The sequence below is a fragment of the Fundulus heteroclitus genome, unplaced genomic scaffold (genome assembly GCF_011125445.2).
Source record: "Fundulus heteroclitus isolate FHET01 unplaced genomic scaffold, MU-UCD_Fhet_4.1 scaffold_189, whole genome shotgun sequence".
In the NCBI taxonomy this organism is placed as follows: Eukaryota; Metazoa; Chordata; class Actinopteri; order Cyprinodontiformes; family Fundulidae; genus Fundulus; species Fundulus heteroclitus.
In genome coordinates this window covers 29,054-43,484 of record NW_023396601.1, presented here as the reverse complement: position 1 = coordinate 43,484, position 14,431 = coordinate 29,054, and the positions used below count along the sequence as shown (strand labels likewise).

Below are 14,431 nucleotides of genomic sequence, written 5' to 3'. Positions count from 1 at the left end.
AATATATTGGTTTTAATGTTTTTACTGTAGGAATAATCAATTAAATTAAGTAATCGGCGTGTATTTGTGGATGACTGCCTTCCTCTGATGAAACCAGTTTGATCTGGATGTATTATGAGAGGAGTTACTTTGTCTAATCTTTTTGCTAAAGCTTTACAGATTATCTTAATATCCACATTAATTAAGGATATGGGACGATAACTAGTGGGCAACACAGGATCTTTGTCTGGCTTGAGCAGAAGGCTGATGGTGGCAGAGTTCATATTAGCTGGAAATCTACCTTTTTCCTGTATTTCCTGCAACATTCTGTGGAACGTTGGGGCTAGAATATTCCAGAACTCTTTATAAAACTCAGTGGGGAATCCATCTGGACCTGGAGCCTTTTTATTAGGCATGCTTTTAAGAGCTTCCTGGGTTTCAGCTGTTGTCAGCGGGGAATCCAGTGTCATTCTTTGGTTATCTGATAATTTAGGAAGTGTAATTTTATCCAGAAATTGCTTAATATCCTTCTCTGATGGATTTATCTGTGGTGTGTATAAAGATTTGTAGAAATCGCGGAAGGTATTATTTATACACTCTGGTTCACTTACTGTATTACCAGTTGAATCTGTAACTGCAAATATAGTAGTTTTCTCCTTATTTATTTTAAGCTGATTAGCTAGAAAGCTTCCTGACTTATTGCCATGTTCAAAATTTTCTATTCGGAGCCTTTGTATTAGAAATCTATTTTGCTTTTCAATATAGTGGTACTATTGTAGACCCTTTTTCACAGGGTACTTTTTAACACCACATATAAACAATATAATGATATAAACGATATAAATTGTTATTGAATTATCGGAACTCTATTACATGAATATGCCTTGATCTAAACCATGGCGCTGTAGATCAGAATGAACCTTTAGGCATGTTGTTTTGCTTTTGAACATTCGCCCCAATCTTAAGTTTTTGTGGATGGCCCTCTGTTTGGCTAGAGGCGTTTCAGCATCTCCGGTTACCGTGGCTGCTTCTCTGATTAGTGCTCTCCTTTTTCAGTCTGTCAGTTTAGGTGGATGACCACGTCTTAATATGTTTGTTTTAGGCGCCATACAATCTCTGTTCTTTTTTTGGATGTGTACTGTAAGATGTTTAAAGTTTAGTATATTGTTTTATAACATACCCTGCTTTAGTCTCCTCTGCAACGTTATCGCTTACCTGTCTGGTGTGTTTTTTGATCTTCATGAGGCTGTTTTTTTTCACTATTGATCTCTAACAGTTCACTGTACATGGTCTTAGGAGGACTTTGACATTACTCTTAACGTTGTTTAGCCTTTCTCTGATGTTAAACAGATGCAAGATAATGAATCTGAGTCATCTTCTGCTCTAATTTGTAATGGTCATGTCTAAATTGAAGTACAGGTAAGCGATCTGAGACTAAATTGCCATGCTCACAGAAAATCAACAAGTTTTTTTTTTCTTAAAGTGAACAAAATAGAACCCATTGGTAAATAATAACACTCTGTATACATTGTTTGTCTTGGCTGTGTAGAGCCAATAGCAACTTAGTTTAGGTTGTCTCCTCCGTTCTCTGGGAGGCAACGCTGCTAATGGGGAGGTGCCACTTTGTCTGTCATCGGCTGTTCTTTTAATGGCCCTGTCGTCCCCTTTGGAAGTGAAAGCGTCTAATGTCTGTTACAGACAACGGCCCCCAGGGGTGAGATGGGAAACGGGAGCAGGCCTAATGGCAAGAACAGAGGGGATGAACAAAGCTGGAATCATTGAGCGACCTTGAGTGACATGTCAAGTGATATTACGTGGGCAGCTGGGTGAGAGTGTCGCGGCGCTCGGCTGGAGGGGCGCAGGGCGGGGGGCATCGGAATACAAAACAGATATGCAGCTGTGCAGCTCTGACTTCACAGATATCTTTGCTGTGTGTCGCCGTGAGCAGAGGCGACAGGGGAAAGCAGGTTCCTGCCGTCTGACTTCCTGTTTGTTCCTCGGACCATCTTTTGTCGCACCGTGGAACGGCACGCATTGTGCTCCAGTGCCGCCTTTTGCATTTCTGAAGGCTAAATAGGTTCCCGCTTTTCTCCTTTCCTGCAGTCCTTCATCCCTCCTGCGCTCTCCGTCCCCTCCTCAGCCTTCCTTTTTGATTTACATTCATGAGGCACAGTGACCGTATCCCTCAACGATAACAAACCCTCCTCTTAGTTTGGGCAGGTTGTTAATTTACAATAATGAGAGAACCCTTGGGGCGGCTGCTGCACCATCACAGCGCTCTTTATCCTCTTCATCACTGAATACAAAACAGAGACAAAGCTGAGATGTGTGTAGCAACAGCTTAGGGTTATCATAGAGCCTTATCGTGCGAGTCGTTCAGTTCAAAAGAGATACAAGCTAGAAAAATGTGTTCTTTTACCGCACTGAAAAACCACATAACTGCTGTTATTTAGGAAACAGCCGCAGGACTAAATAAATCAGCAGAAATGATTAAAGGCAGATTTGTAAAATGACAAATTGAGAATGTCACTTGACACAAAAATCGTTCCTATTGATTTGAAGATTTGACGTCCCTGGAATATGTTATTCACACAACAGTTAGAAATCTGCCGTTGTGAGTGTAGTGAGCTGCAACAATCTCCCTTTTTTTTGTTTGTTTCCACACTCCTACATCCTTTGAGATATTCCCTTAAGAGACTGCATCCAATTTGAAAATTATTCCCCATGAGTGGGTTTCCGTTCTCATGGGATCTTTGGATCACTGCTGTCAGCTGCTTTTCTTCCCTTTCTCACCTCCACAAGATGAGTCTGTTGGAAATCAGTTCACACGACATGATAAACTTTTCCGAACTGAAAGCACAGCCCTGTTGCCTTGGAAATAGTCTGAGACACGGAGGATTGAAGGGTTTCAGTAGATGTGGAAGAGTCTTACATTTTCCCCATAAAACAAAGTCCATGGCACATGGTAGATTGCTTTGGAGGAGTTATGCTTCTTCAACATAAATGGATTACAGTTCAGTATGTTGAACTTTCCCCGTCGTACACCATGGTCACAAATTCCTCAATCCACCACAAAGCCAAGGTGCCATGTGAATACCACTAATCCCTGTTGATACACATATAACATATACCAATAACTGTATTGGAATCACATTTCTGCCCCCTTGTGGTCAAAGTTATTCAAAATTATGCCTGATTTGGCTAAAATGCATACTATATGCAATATTCATCTTATGTACCAATTCAAACTGTGATCTGGTACAGCAGACACAGTTTATCGTCTTCCATGACCATCCCATATCCAAACCCTAATTCTAAAGACTGCAAAAGAGTTGACTTTGGTCTAGAGTGATGATGCAAAGAAGAATCATTTGATAATCTTTTCTCTGTATGCTCCAACCTTGTCAGACATTACAGTAGGAGACTAAGTGCTATGCTATTGGTAAAAGGGGGTTGCACAAGCAAAGGTGCCAATTTTTAGCAAAGGGGATTTTATTGAAAACCAAAAGATCTGGTGGGATTGTTTTTCCCCATTTGATTTACTTAAATAAGGTTTCCAAAAATCGTATAGTTTTAGATTATATTGCAATAACAGATGCCAGTAAGTATGTGACCCTGCGTACGTCAGTAAGAAAGCAATCCTATTGCTCTTTAAAAATTAAAATGAATACAAATACCAGCACAGACACCTGTTCTTGTCTCTTTACTAAACGACCCTCGTCCTCCACAGTCTTGGAGTTGAATTTCTGCGGCCTGCTCTAAGTGTTCGTGGATTGCTGCTACTCTCAAGTCTCTTGGTTTTACTTAAAGTAATCCTCTCAATTGGGTATCGGTGGCATTAATTGCCTCTGGTGTAATTGTCCCTTCACAGATGAGAGACCTAAGCATGCATTCCTCAAAGGGAGATTGAAGAAAGGGAGTGTTTCTTAGCAAGTCCCTGTCTGACCTGCTCAGTAGGATGAATCAAGAAACTAGCTGGAAGCAGCCTTCTGAGCCACTGACATTTCTAAACCATACCCGACATTTTTATTAAGCCAAAAAAAAAAAAAAAAAGGATGGTCTAAGGTTAATATGGGAAAAATCCATTTTATATGAAGTATTGGTCAATTTTGCTTTGAACGGTTCTGACCTGTAACTGTCAGGTCAAATGGTGAAAAATGTGTTTTTTTCCCCCCCTTTCAATAGATACTTCAAAATAAAATGCTGCTTCTTTAAATACACCAACAAACATAACATTTTTTGATGTACTTATGGTTAGGAGAAGGAAGTCTGGTCACAGCAGTAGCTTAAATACCTGACAAATAATACAAACAGTTTAGGTTAAACTGAATATGCTGTAGGGCAGTATTTCTGGGCTTAAATAAACCTTTAGTACTGTTAACCACGAAAATTTCTCCTAGACAAACTACAAATATTTCCTTTGTCAAATGATGCAATATATTGATTTTAATCTTATCTCCAAAAAAAAAAAAGAACAGTGTGTCAGAGTAGTTAATACTCAGTGAACTGCCAAATGTATCCAGATGACACAGTTATACATTATGTATCTACAAAAACTCAGATACCTTCCAAAGAAATAATGGATGTGTTGCTATGATAAGGTGTTCTCAAAGACTTTCTTAGTAAAACAAAAATAACTCGGATTTGAAAGATCTGGAAAGATCATGCAATACTGTCAAGACAGATCTAAAGGGCTTTTGCATAATTACACAACATATACATCTTAAGGATGCACAGTAGGTTATGAGGACGATGACATTTCCTCATGTATTCCAATTATTTGATAATGTCAGGGCAAAAAGATTTTTAGAAAACAGAGACTAATTTGGTGTGGAATAAGGAATCCATCCTCTTCACCTGTCTGCATCTGTGTTTTCTGAATAACTGATCTTTGTCTGAAAAGTGTGCACTCCATTAATTTATGTCTCCACAAAGTGGCGACACACGCATTCTTAATATTCCAGTAAGAAAGAAAAAAATCCAGTTTTTTAATCAAGAAAACAATTAGTTTTCTGTCGACGGCTTCAGACAATGGCAAGATTTGAGTCAAAGCTGTTGCGTAGAAAAAGTGCATGGCTGAAAAGGCTTTTTGTTGTTTCATGAAAGTTTTTTTTTTTTTAAAGTCTTATTTGCTTTGAAAAAGAATGGTAAAGCTGATTGAAATGTTTTTCTTTTTTATGTTTTATACTTTCAAGATCAAGTTGTCTTTCTGGCTGTAAAAAATTTCGTTTTGCCTTTTAAAACAAATATTTCATGAATGACTGTGTTTGTTATGGTACTTTAGAAAGAAAATAGGAATCACCAAAATCAGAATAGATAGCTGTCAAAGTTGTTAAAAAAAAAGAAAAAAAAGAATGATTTGTGTGTGGCTACAGTAAAGAATCTGCATCTTAAAGTCTACACTGTTCATGTCAGTTATTTTCTAATTTGAGCAAACAGAAACTGGAGCTTCTTGTTTTCACTCAAGCTCTCAGATCACCTAAACCACTTTCTTAGCCCAGTTGGATTTAGAGATTCCTTTTTCTTCCTTTGTGAATTGCAGACACGTCAAAGTTTAAAATGAAAATAGTCTGCGCCTCATAAGTATTTTTTTTAGTGTGCAGAGAAAGGGACTTTTGATGATCAATGTGACTCTAATGTCTAATTCAAAACTAGACACAGTCCTGCTCTGACTGCTGAGTCTCAACACAAACAAAGAACTATGGGAATTCTTCATTACTTTAACTGCTCCTGCTGTCTTGAGATAGGGCTCCTCTGTTAAAATTAAAAGCTATAATGAGAACAATAAAAGAATAATCCCTTTCTGATTAAATGCCTATGTTACAGCTTCTCCTCTTAAAAAGAAGTGCACCAGTGTCTTTCCTTCACTTTAAACTTCCAACCCATCATTCATTCCACAACTTTTTTTTTTTTTTTTTGCTGTTTTCACTAGAGCTGCAGTAGGGGTCTAATTTCCTGCCTCTATCCCAACAGGTTCATAACCGGAATCTGCTTTCGCTGGACTTTGATCGGATCACCAGGACAGAAAAGGTCTACGACGATCACAGGAAGTTCACCTTACGGATCCACTACGATCATGCCGGCCGGCCCACTCTGTGGGCCCCAAGCAGCCGTCTCAATGGCGTTAACGTCACTTACTCCCCCGGGGGGCATGTGGCAGGCATCCAGAGGGGCACCATGTCCGTGCGCATGGAGTACGACGTGAACGGCAGAATCACGTCCCAGATATTTGCTGATGGTAAATCCTGGACCTACACTTACCTTGAAAAGGTATGCACCTTTAAAGCTTTAAAGACAAATAAATGGTTTAAATATAAAACTGCTTATAAAAACGGTTGAAGAGTGAACAGATAAAAGGTGTGTTTGCATAGGAAAGTTGACAGAAGATATTAGACAAGATATAAAAATGAACTTGCAATTCTCCGAGCTGGTATCTGCTGTGCCCTGAAAGACTCTTGCACAAATATCAGCCAAAACATAATTAAAAGTGTCTGGTGCGTTGCAGACATGAATCTTTGTTACCGCACTCTGACAGCAAAGTTCAACCAGAAATAGCTCAGATGAAAAGAACGGCAAGATATGTCGCCTTCTGCTCTCTAATTAAAGGTTTGATTGTGGGGGAAGGTAAAGAGCCGCTGTTCTCCAGCTTAGAAATGTATGATAAAAAACTGTAGCCAGTCACCTTTTTAACAGCACAGCACAAGTTTTTCAGCAGCGTGGTGAGACAACTTTGCATATGATTTAAAGACACCGTTTACTGTTTCTATAAACTGCTTTGCTTTGTTGCTCCATCCCATCCATATCACAAGAGCTCATGGGCTAGAAACAAGAAATGTTAATTGTAATGGAAGGAGAAAAGAAAGTTCTCAACTTTCACAGTTTAAAATGTGTCTGATAACATGCTGGCCTAAATGTCGAAGGTATTTCATGTTTCACGTTTTAAGACTGATTTGTTATCTACATTTCCAACCTGCATCTTAATTTTAGGAGGTCACATCTTCCTAAAAATAATTCAAATCAAACATATCCTTAGTATTTATGTAACTAGTGGAATTGCAGCAGGAAACTCATTACATGCAGTGTTTTGAGCGAGTATTTACATTTTACACATTCTCGTGTTATAAATGCAAATGTCAGTGTATATCAGGGGGAGTAGTTTTACCAAGGTAATGTTGTGCATTAGCGTGAAGGGTGAGGTTTATGAAACATGGGTTTCAATATATATAAAAAGGGTTGATGACTTACTGGAAGGTGAACCTCTGGCTCAGTCATACATCTTAAAGTGTTTGTTTTTTTTCCCACCCAGGATTGTTTAGCATTCTCATGGCATGATGCTGTCACCACCATACTTCACTATGGAGATGTTGTGTTTAGGTTGTCGGCGTTGTTTGCATGCAAATCAAATAGTTCAATTTTGGTTCCATCTCACCAGAGCAACTTTTTTTATATGTTTGCTTTGTGTCCTGTATGGTTCATGGCAAATTCTTATTTTGTGTGTGTGTGTTTTGCAATAGTTGCCTTCTCCTTGCCATTCTTTTGTAAAGGCCACTGGGTCTTTGTGGAAGCATGGCTACTGCTTTGGTTGTCCTTGCCTACCCTGGTCACATAGAATCCTTTAAAAAAAAAAAGTTAATTAATATTTATGGTTATTACACTGCAAAAATAGAGCTAAAAATAAGAAAAATTTTCTTAAAAATCTGTGTATTTTACCTTGATTTGAGCAGGTAAATAAGATTATTAGCCAATGGAATAAGATTTTTGCACTTGAAATAGGAACAATTCATCTCCATCATCTTATTTCAAGTGCAGAATATGTAATTATCTTATTTTAGGGGTAGAAATACTCATTCCATTGGCAAATCATCTCATTTACCAGCTCAAATTAAGGGCAAATACATTCATTTCAACAAAATTTTCCTTATTTTTAGTTCTCTTTTTTGCAGTGTACAAGACAATGTGATTTTTTTGTATTTTTATTTCAAAAGACACTGTTTAATAATAATAATAATCTGTCTCCCTTTTCTGTCTCTTTACAGTCCATGGTGCTTCTTCTGTACAGTCAGAGGCAGTATATCTTTGAGTTTGACAAAAATGATCGACTGTCCTCTGTGACCATGCCCAACGTAGCCCGGCATACCCTGGAGACGTCCCGCTCTATCGGCTACTACAGGAACACCTACCGCCCCCCTGAAGGTAACGCGTCGGTGCTCCAGGACTACAGCGAGGACGGACAGCTGCTGCAGACCACCCACCTGGGCACCGGCCGCAGGGTGATTTACAAATACGGGAAGCTCTCCAAGCTGCTGGAGATCCTCTACGACACCACTCGCATCGGTTTCTCCTACGACGAGATGGCGGGAATGCTGAAGACCGTCAACCTGCAGAGCGAAGGCTTCACGTGCACGATCCGCTACAGGCAGATCGGCCCGCTGATCGACCGGCAGATCTTCAGATTCAGTGAGGAGGGCATGGTCAACGCCAGGTTCGACTATGTCTACGACAACAGCTTCCGCGTGACCAGCATGCAGGCAGTCATTAACGAAACGCCGCTACCCATCGACCTGTACCGCTATGACGACGTGTCGGGCAAAACAGAACAGTTCGGCAAGTTTGGAGTCATCTATTACGACATAAATCAAATTATAACCACTGCGGTGATGACCCACACCAAACACTTCGACGCCTACGGTCGAGTGAAGGAGGTCCAGTACGAGATATTCCGTTCACTCATGTACTGGATGATGGTGCAGTACGACAACATGGGGCGTGTGGTGGCCAAGGAGCTCAAAGTTGGACCCTACGCCAACACCACACGCTACACCTACGAGTACGACGCCGACGGTCAGCTCCAGGTGGTCTCCATCAACGACAAGCCGTTGTGGAGGTACAGCTACGACCTGAACGGCAACCTGCACCTCCTCAGTCCCGGGAACAGCGCGCGCCTCACCCCGCTGCGCTACGACATCAGAGACCGCATCACCCGCCTGGGAGACGTGACGTACAGGATGGATGAGGACGGCTTCCTGAGGCAGCGAGGGAACGACTACTTTGAGTACAACTCAGCGGGCCTGCTGACGAAGGTGTACAACAAAGCTAGCGGCTGGAGCATCAAGTATCGCTACGATGGCCTGGGCCGGAGGGTTTCCAGCAGGAGCAGCACGGGCCACCATCTGCAGTTCTTCTACGCGGACTTGTCGAGCCCCACCCGGGTCACCCACATGTACAACCACTCCAGCTCCGAGATCGCCTCGCTGTACTACGACCTGCAGGGACACCTCTTCGCCATGGAGCTGAGCAGCGGGGACGAGTTTTACGTGGCGTGTGACAACATCGGCACGCCTCTCGCTGTGTTCAGCGGCTCAGGCCTCATGATCAAGCAAATCCTCCACACGGCATTCGGAGAAGTCTACCTGGACACCAATCCCAGCTTCCAGCTTATAATCGGCTACCAAGGAGGACTGTACGAGCCCCTCAGTAAACTGGTCCACATGGGCAGAAGGGACTACGATGTCCTCGCCGGCCGCTGGACCACACCAGACCGCGAGATCTGGGGTCGTCTGAACAACAATCACATCGTACCATTCAACCTGTACATGTTTAAGAACAACAATCCACTCAGCAATAACGAGGAGACAAAGTGCTACATGACAGGTAATTTCTCCCAAGACATTTGACTTAAACAGACAAAGAGTGAAACTAATTCAGTGATTTTAAACTTTAAAACGTGATCCTGCAAAAGTATGTCTCGTTTATCGTTACTTCAAAAGGCCACAAGCCTTGCAGTGCAAATAAATGTTAAAGGATACATGTTGACGTCATTGAGTGTAGAAATGGCTACAACTGGCTATTGATTTTTTTTTTTTTCCCTGGCATATAAATATGAAACAAAACTCTCTAAGATAATTTTCAAAATGGGAAAGACTGGAAAACATGAAACTTAAGTAACACATATGAGAAAATGGGAATGACAAAAAACATCATATTGAAGTATGATGATTTATACAAGTTGGGAAATGGCTACTAAAACCTAACAATATTTTCTTCTGTGGTATAAGTATGATGTAACAAATGGAATCATTTATCTTTGCCACTTGTCAAAATAGGAAAGACAAGAACTCAAGTAAGAGAAATGTAGATTCAAAAGTGATGTAATTGCTACAAGAAAAATAGCTAACCATATATCCCTATGGTATGAATATGAGGAGACAGTTTTATTTATTTTATATACTCTTAGAAAATGGGACGAGACAAGAGAAAATATTTTTAAAGTTAGGGTGTAAAAATGTGACATGGCAGAGAGGCTCGTTTTTGAATTCCCATTCCAGTAAAGGAAATACATGTTTGGCTTTTCAGTCAGGGAAAGCTTGCGTAAGATTATGTTAATTCAAAACCAGACGAATTTCTTCTATCCTTTTTTTACAAATATGTACCGCAGGTGGCAGTAATTGTGAGGGTTTCTGTGATGTTGACAACGAAAAAGTGGAAAGCAGGAGTAGAATACGGAAAATAAGTATTGCTATTGCTTAACCATGCAGATAGATGGCAGCTCCTGTACAGATATAAAATGACTTGTAAAATAATCACTGATGATTATTTAAACACCGTTTACGGGGTGTAGACCCAAACCGTAATCTTCATCTTTCGAGAAGAAATGTTCTGCTGAAATCAGGTTTTTATTTTTATTCTACATTTGTATCCCGAAAATCAATTCTCCCAAAGATAGGGAGATCCCCCACCCCCCTAAATTTAATTCGAAAGACCTGTGCTTAGTTGATGTTTCAGAACTCCCTCGCTGATGTCGGGTTTCACTGTGTTTATGCATTCACGCCTCTGCACACGCCCAGCGGCTATCATTTTGAGAGCGTTCAGGGGGAGCCGTGCTTTACGACCAAGCCCTCTCTGCCGTTGAACACTCAGATCCTTCACAGAAATACTCGCTGTTCCTTTGTGTTAGGGGGAGGACAAATGACAGTGAGAGCACCGCAGTGGGGAACAGGAGGGCACAATGGATTCATAGAAATCATAGCCGGGGCTGGTTGCATCAACCTCAGAGGCTGGAAGGGAGACCATGTTAACGATACTCAGTAAATCCTCTGCAGATAAAGCAATCAGCCTCAGTCATTCATGAATTTCTAATTTTGCTTTCATTTTTCTTTGTGATACCTGCATAATATTTCTTGATGTATAGAGAATATGATATAAATATATATTTTGTTGCCTTTTATCCTGCTTCCATTTCCTCTGGACCATGTCAAACGCCAAATTAGGCCCCCTTTTGTTTAATTGGGATCCAGCTTTCAACTTCTTTTGCTTCAACAAAGTCATTTAACTTCCTTCCAATGAGAGCGGCGTTCAGCTTCGCAGTCCTCCATCAGGGGCTCTGAATACTAAACAGACCAGTAGATATACTGCAGTGGGTCTGCTACAACTGTGATTGATGGCACTGACATTTAAATTCCATTCACTAAATGACTGTGGTCCTTTCATTGTTCCCAAACACGTTCTTGTTTAAAAAAAGCTTTGCTGTGCACCCTGGTGTTGTATTGGCAATCTGCTGCCACCCGTGTGCCGTGGCAGTGATTCGGCTGTCAATAACAGGAGCTGGACACGAATGGCGCCAACTGAACGGGTTTTGCTCCCTGACATGTTTCTCTGTGGTCTTAAAATGATCATGTTTACAGTTCTTTGGAAAAGTGCCATTACCCAGTGGACTTTTTTTTCCGTATTTTTCCATATTAAGACCAGAAGCCCTAATGTGTTTCATTAGGGTTTTTGTTTGACAGACCAACACAGACTGGAGAATGGGTTTTAGATTATCGGTAAAGGATATATGGGTTTTGATTTTCTGTATGATTTGCATTTTTACCATTTTTACCATTTACTTTTAAAAAAAACGTAATTAGTAAATGGAGTCTTGCTGTGTATAATTTAATCACAGTTTAACATGGCCACAGAATGGCCAAGTCCAGACCTAAATGCAACCACGAACTTCTGGCAAGACTTTAACTTTTTTTATTTTTATTTATGTTGACATTAAATTACCCGCAAGGTGGACTTCTGGATCTAATTGTTTGGTGGTGTTCGGGTACATCTGTATAAAACTGTCTGAATGAAAACAGTCGAAAACAGCAGTCATTTCCATTCCACTGTACAAGTGCCCTGTGATGTTCAGCGGGACTGATTTCTAATAAAACACGTTGAAGTTTGCGGCTTCAACGTGGCAAAAAAACCCCGAAAAAGTTCAAGGGGGAACGAGCACTCCGGCAAATAACATCCAAAGTGGATTGCAGCAGCAGCAGCGAGAACCACCGTGATGGCTGCTGCTTCTAGATGGATCGCATTATCGTGATTGCACAGAGTTAAATCTTGGAAATGTCACTTGCCTCCCCGCGCATCTCATTAGAGAAATAGTCCTGTTAGAGGAGCCCACTGAGTGTTCAAAATATCTTTCTGTCGAGGTTCTCTGGTGACATGAAATTACAGTCCATAATTAGCGGCAGCAGTGCTCGGATGTTGTTTCTGGAATCCAGCTGTGTGTCATTAGTGGGGCATCTGCAGGAGTGGACATGAATCACCAACATGGGCTTGAGTGTTCAGGATGGCTCAGCCACTCTGACAACCAAATCAAGTGCTCTTCCTGAACGAGGAGCATTTCAAGAAGGCAGCCACTTAACCACAGAATGCCTACTGATCAGATTTGACAAAACTGATCATGTTTCATCCTTTGTTCGTCTGCCTCCTGGAATATCTGTGCAGAAGTTTTGACTTTTTTTGTTTTTAACCTCTCCTCCGCAGATGTGAACAGCTGGCTGGTGACCTTTGGCTTCCAGCTGTATAATGTTATCCCCGGCTATCGCAAACCGAACACAGAGAGCATGGAGCCCTCCTACGAGTTGGTCCGCACCCAGATCAAGACGCAGGAGTGGGACAGCACCAAGGTAGTCACTCGTCTATCTCAGCTTTCACCCCAAAGTATCGCCTTCTGCCTTTGTCCCGTTCCCTTTTGCCCGTCATTAGCAAATGAGCATGCTCTTTGTAGCCACATTCCCAGGGGAGCTGCTAACTACCAGGCCAAACACGGCCCTGTGAGCCAGGTCTCTGCCCCCTCATCCCCATCTTGGGGAATGGGGTCAGGCTAAACAGTTCTTGTAATTGTCGTGCCATTAGGGAAATTCACTCCCCATTCCACTCCACCAACGGCCATCGATTTCGTCTCGGTTTTACTCGGCTGGCCAAGGTCTGAGAAGTGGTAGACATGCTCTGATTCTCACTTGTATCAGCCCTTTTAGGTCGCCCCCTACTCACCTGAATTATTAAAAAGGCCACTGTTGTTTCCATGGGTTTGGTTACAGCCAGACAAGCGAATGGCACCCATGGAGGGGGGTGGACTTGTGTTGCATGACACTCTGGCTGTTACCTTAACACAGAGTGCTTGTTGGTGTATAATGTGTACGTTTCAAAGCTACCGAGAGGATATAATGAAGGTTATAAATGGGTTTGACCTCTGGTCTGAGCAGCAAGACATAAGTACCGCCACACTAACATCGCATAATAAACAGACTTAACATCTATCTCCAGATTTCTGATTGATACAGCACTGCCCTTAAGTTTTTACATTTCAAGTTCTCATTCATTTGGTTCATGACTTTTATAGACAGAATTTCATAGCCACTAAGCTTCATTATTTATGATATCATTTAAAGGATTTATGTCATCAATTTTACATCTTTTCAGTTGTGCTCAGGCTTGTTGCTTTCGATGTCAAAAGCAACAAGTAATGTGTGCAAAAGCGAGACTGAAAATGGCTATCGTAATGGCTAAGGACAGTGAAGAACCATAAAGCAATGGCCACCCAGGGGGGAAAAAGTACTGAATTACAGCAATAAAAAGGCCAATTGTGATTTATTTGTTTCTTATTTTGATGATCTTTTTGTTTTCTGGCTCTAAAATATGCTGCGCGAGCCTTTCAAACATCTAATTTTAAAATAGGCTGGAAGTAGGCCTGAACCTACTCTTCAAACTGGATTAAAGGGATAAAGGAATTTCTGTATTTCATGGCTTTTTGGAGAGCACTTACATTTTCTATGCCTAATGTATAGAGTGATGCTGGATGTGTTCCTGCGGAGAGCTCCTGGGATCGACTACAAAGGAGAAGCAACGCAGAACCCAAACAGCACCTCATCTATTTTCAGTTCTGTGGTTTTGCAGTAGATGTGAATTAACAGCAATACATATAAGGGTCGTTTAGACCTATGCCTCCTAACGCCGCTCTCTGTTTAAATGACGGATTACCTTATCAAGCACTCTTTTTCGACTAAAACTGTAGCTCATCATAATATATTTGGTTTTGAGAATATTTTCTCTTTCCTTTTATCAGAAAGCAGAACAACATTATATAAATTGAAAGGTGTATCTAGAAATGTAGCCTCTGAGTTCTTGCTTACCCATTAGA

General features: G+C 41.2%; 1 protein-coding gene across 1 annotated transcript in view; it reads left to right on the top strand.

The window, feature by feature from the left end:
• tenm4 (teneurin transmembrane protein 4) overlaps positions 1 to 14,431 on the top strand; it is a 281,927-nt gene that overhangs the window by 260,399 nt on the left and 7,097 nt on the right. The window contains exons 29-31 of the mRNA XM_036129592.1: positions 5,953 to 6,249; positions 8,016 to 9,630; positions 12,775 to 12,917. Of these exons, the coding sequence (XP_035985485.1) occupies positions 5,953 to 6,249; positions 8,016 to 9,630; positions 12,775 to 12,917 (2,055 nt within the window). The remainder of the gene's footprint in view (positions 1 to 5,952; positions 6,250 to 8,015; positions 9,631 to 12,774; positions 12,918 to 14,431) is intronic.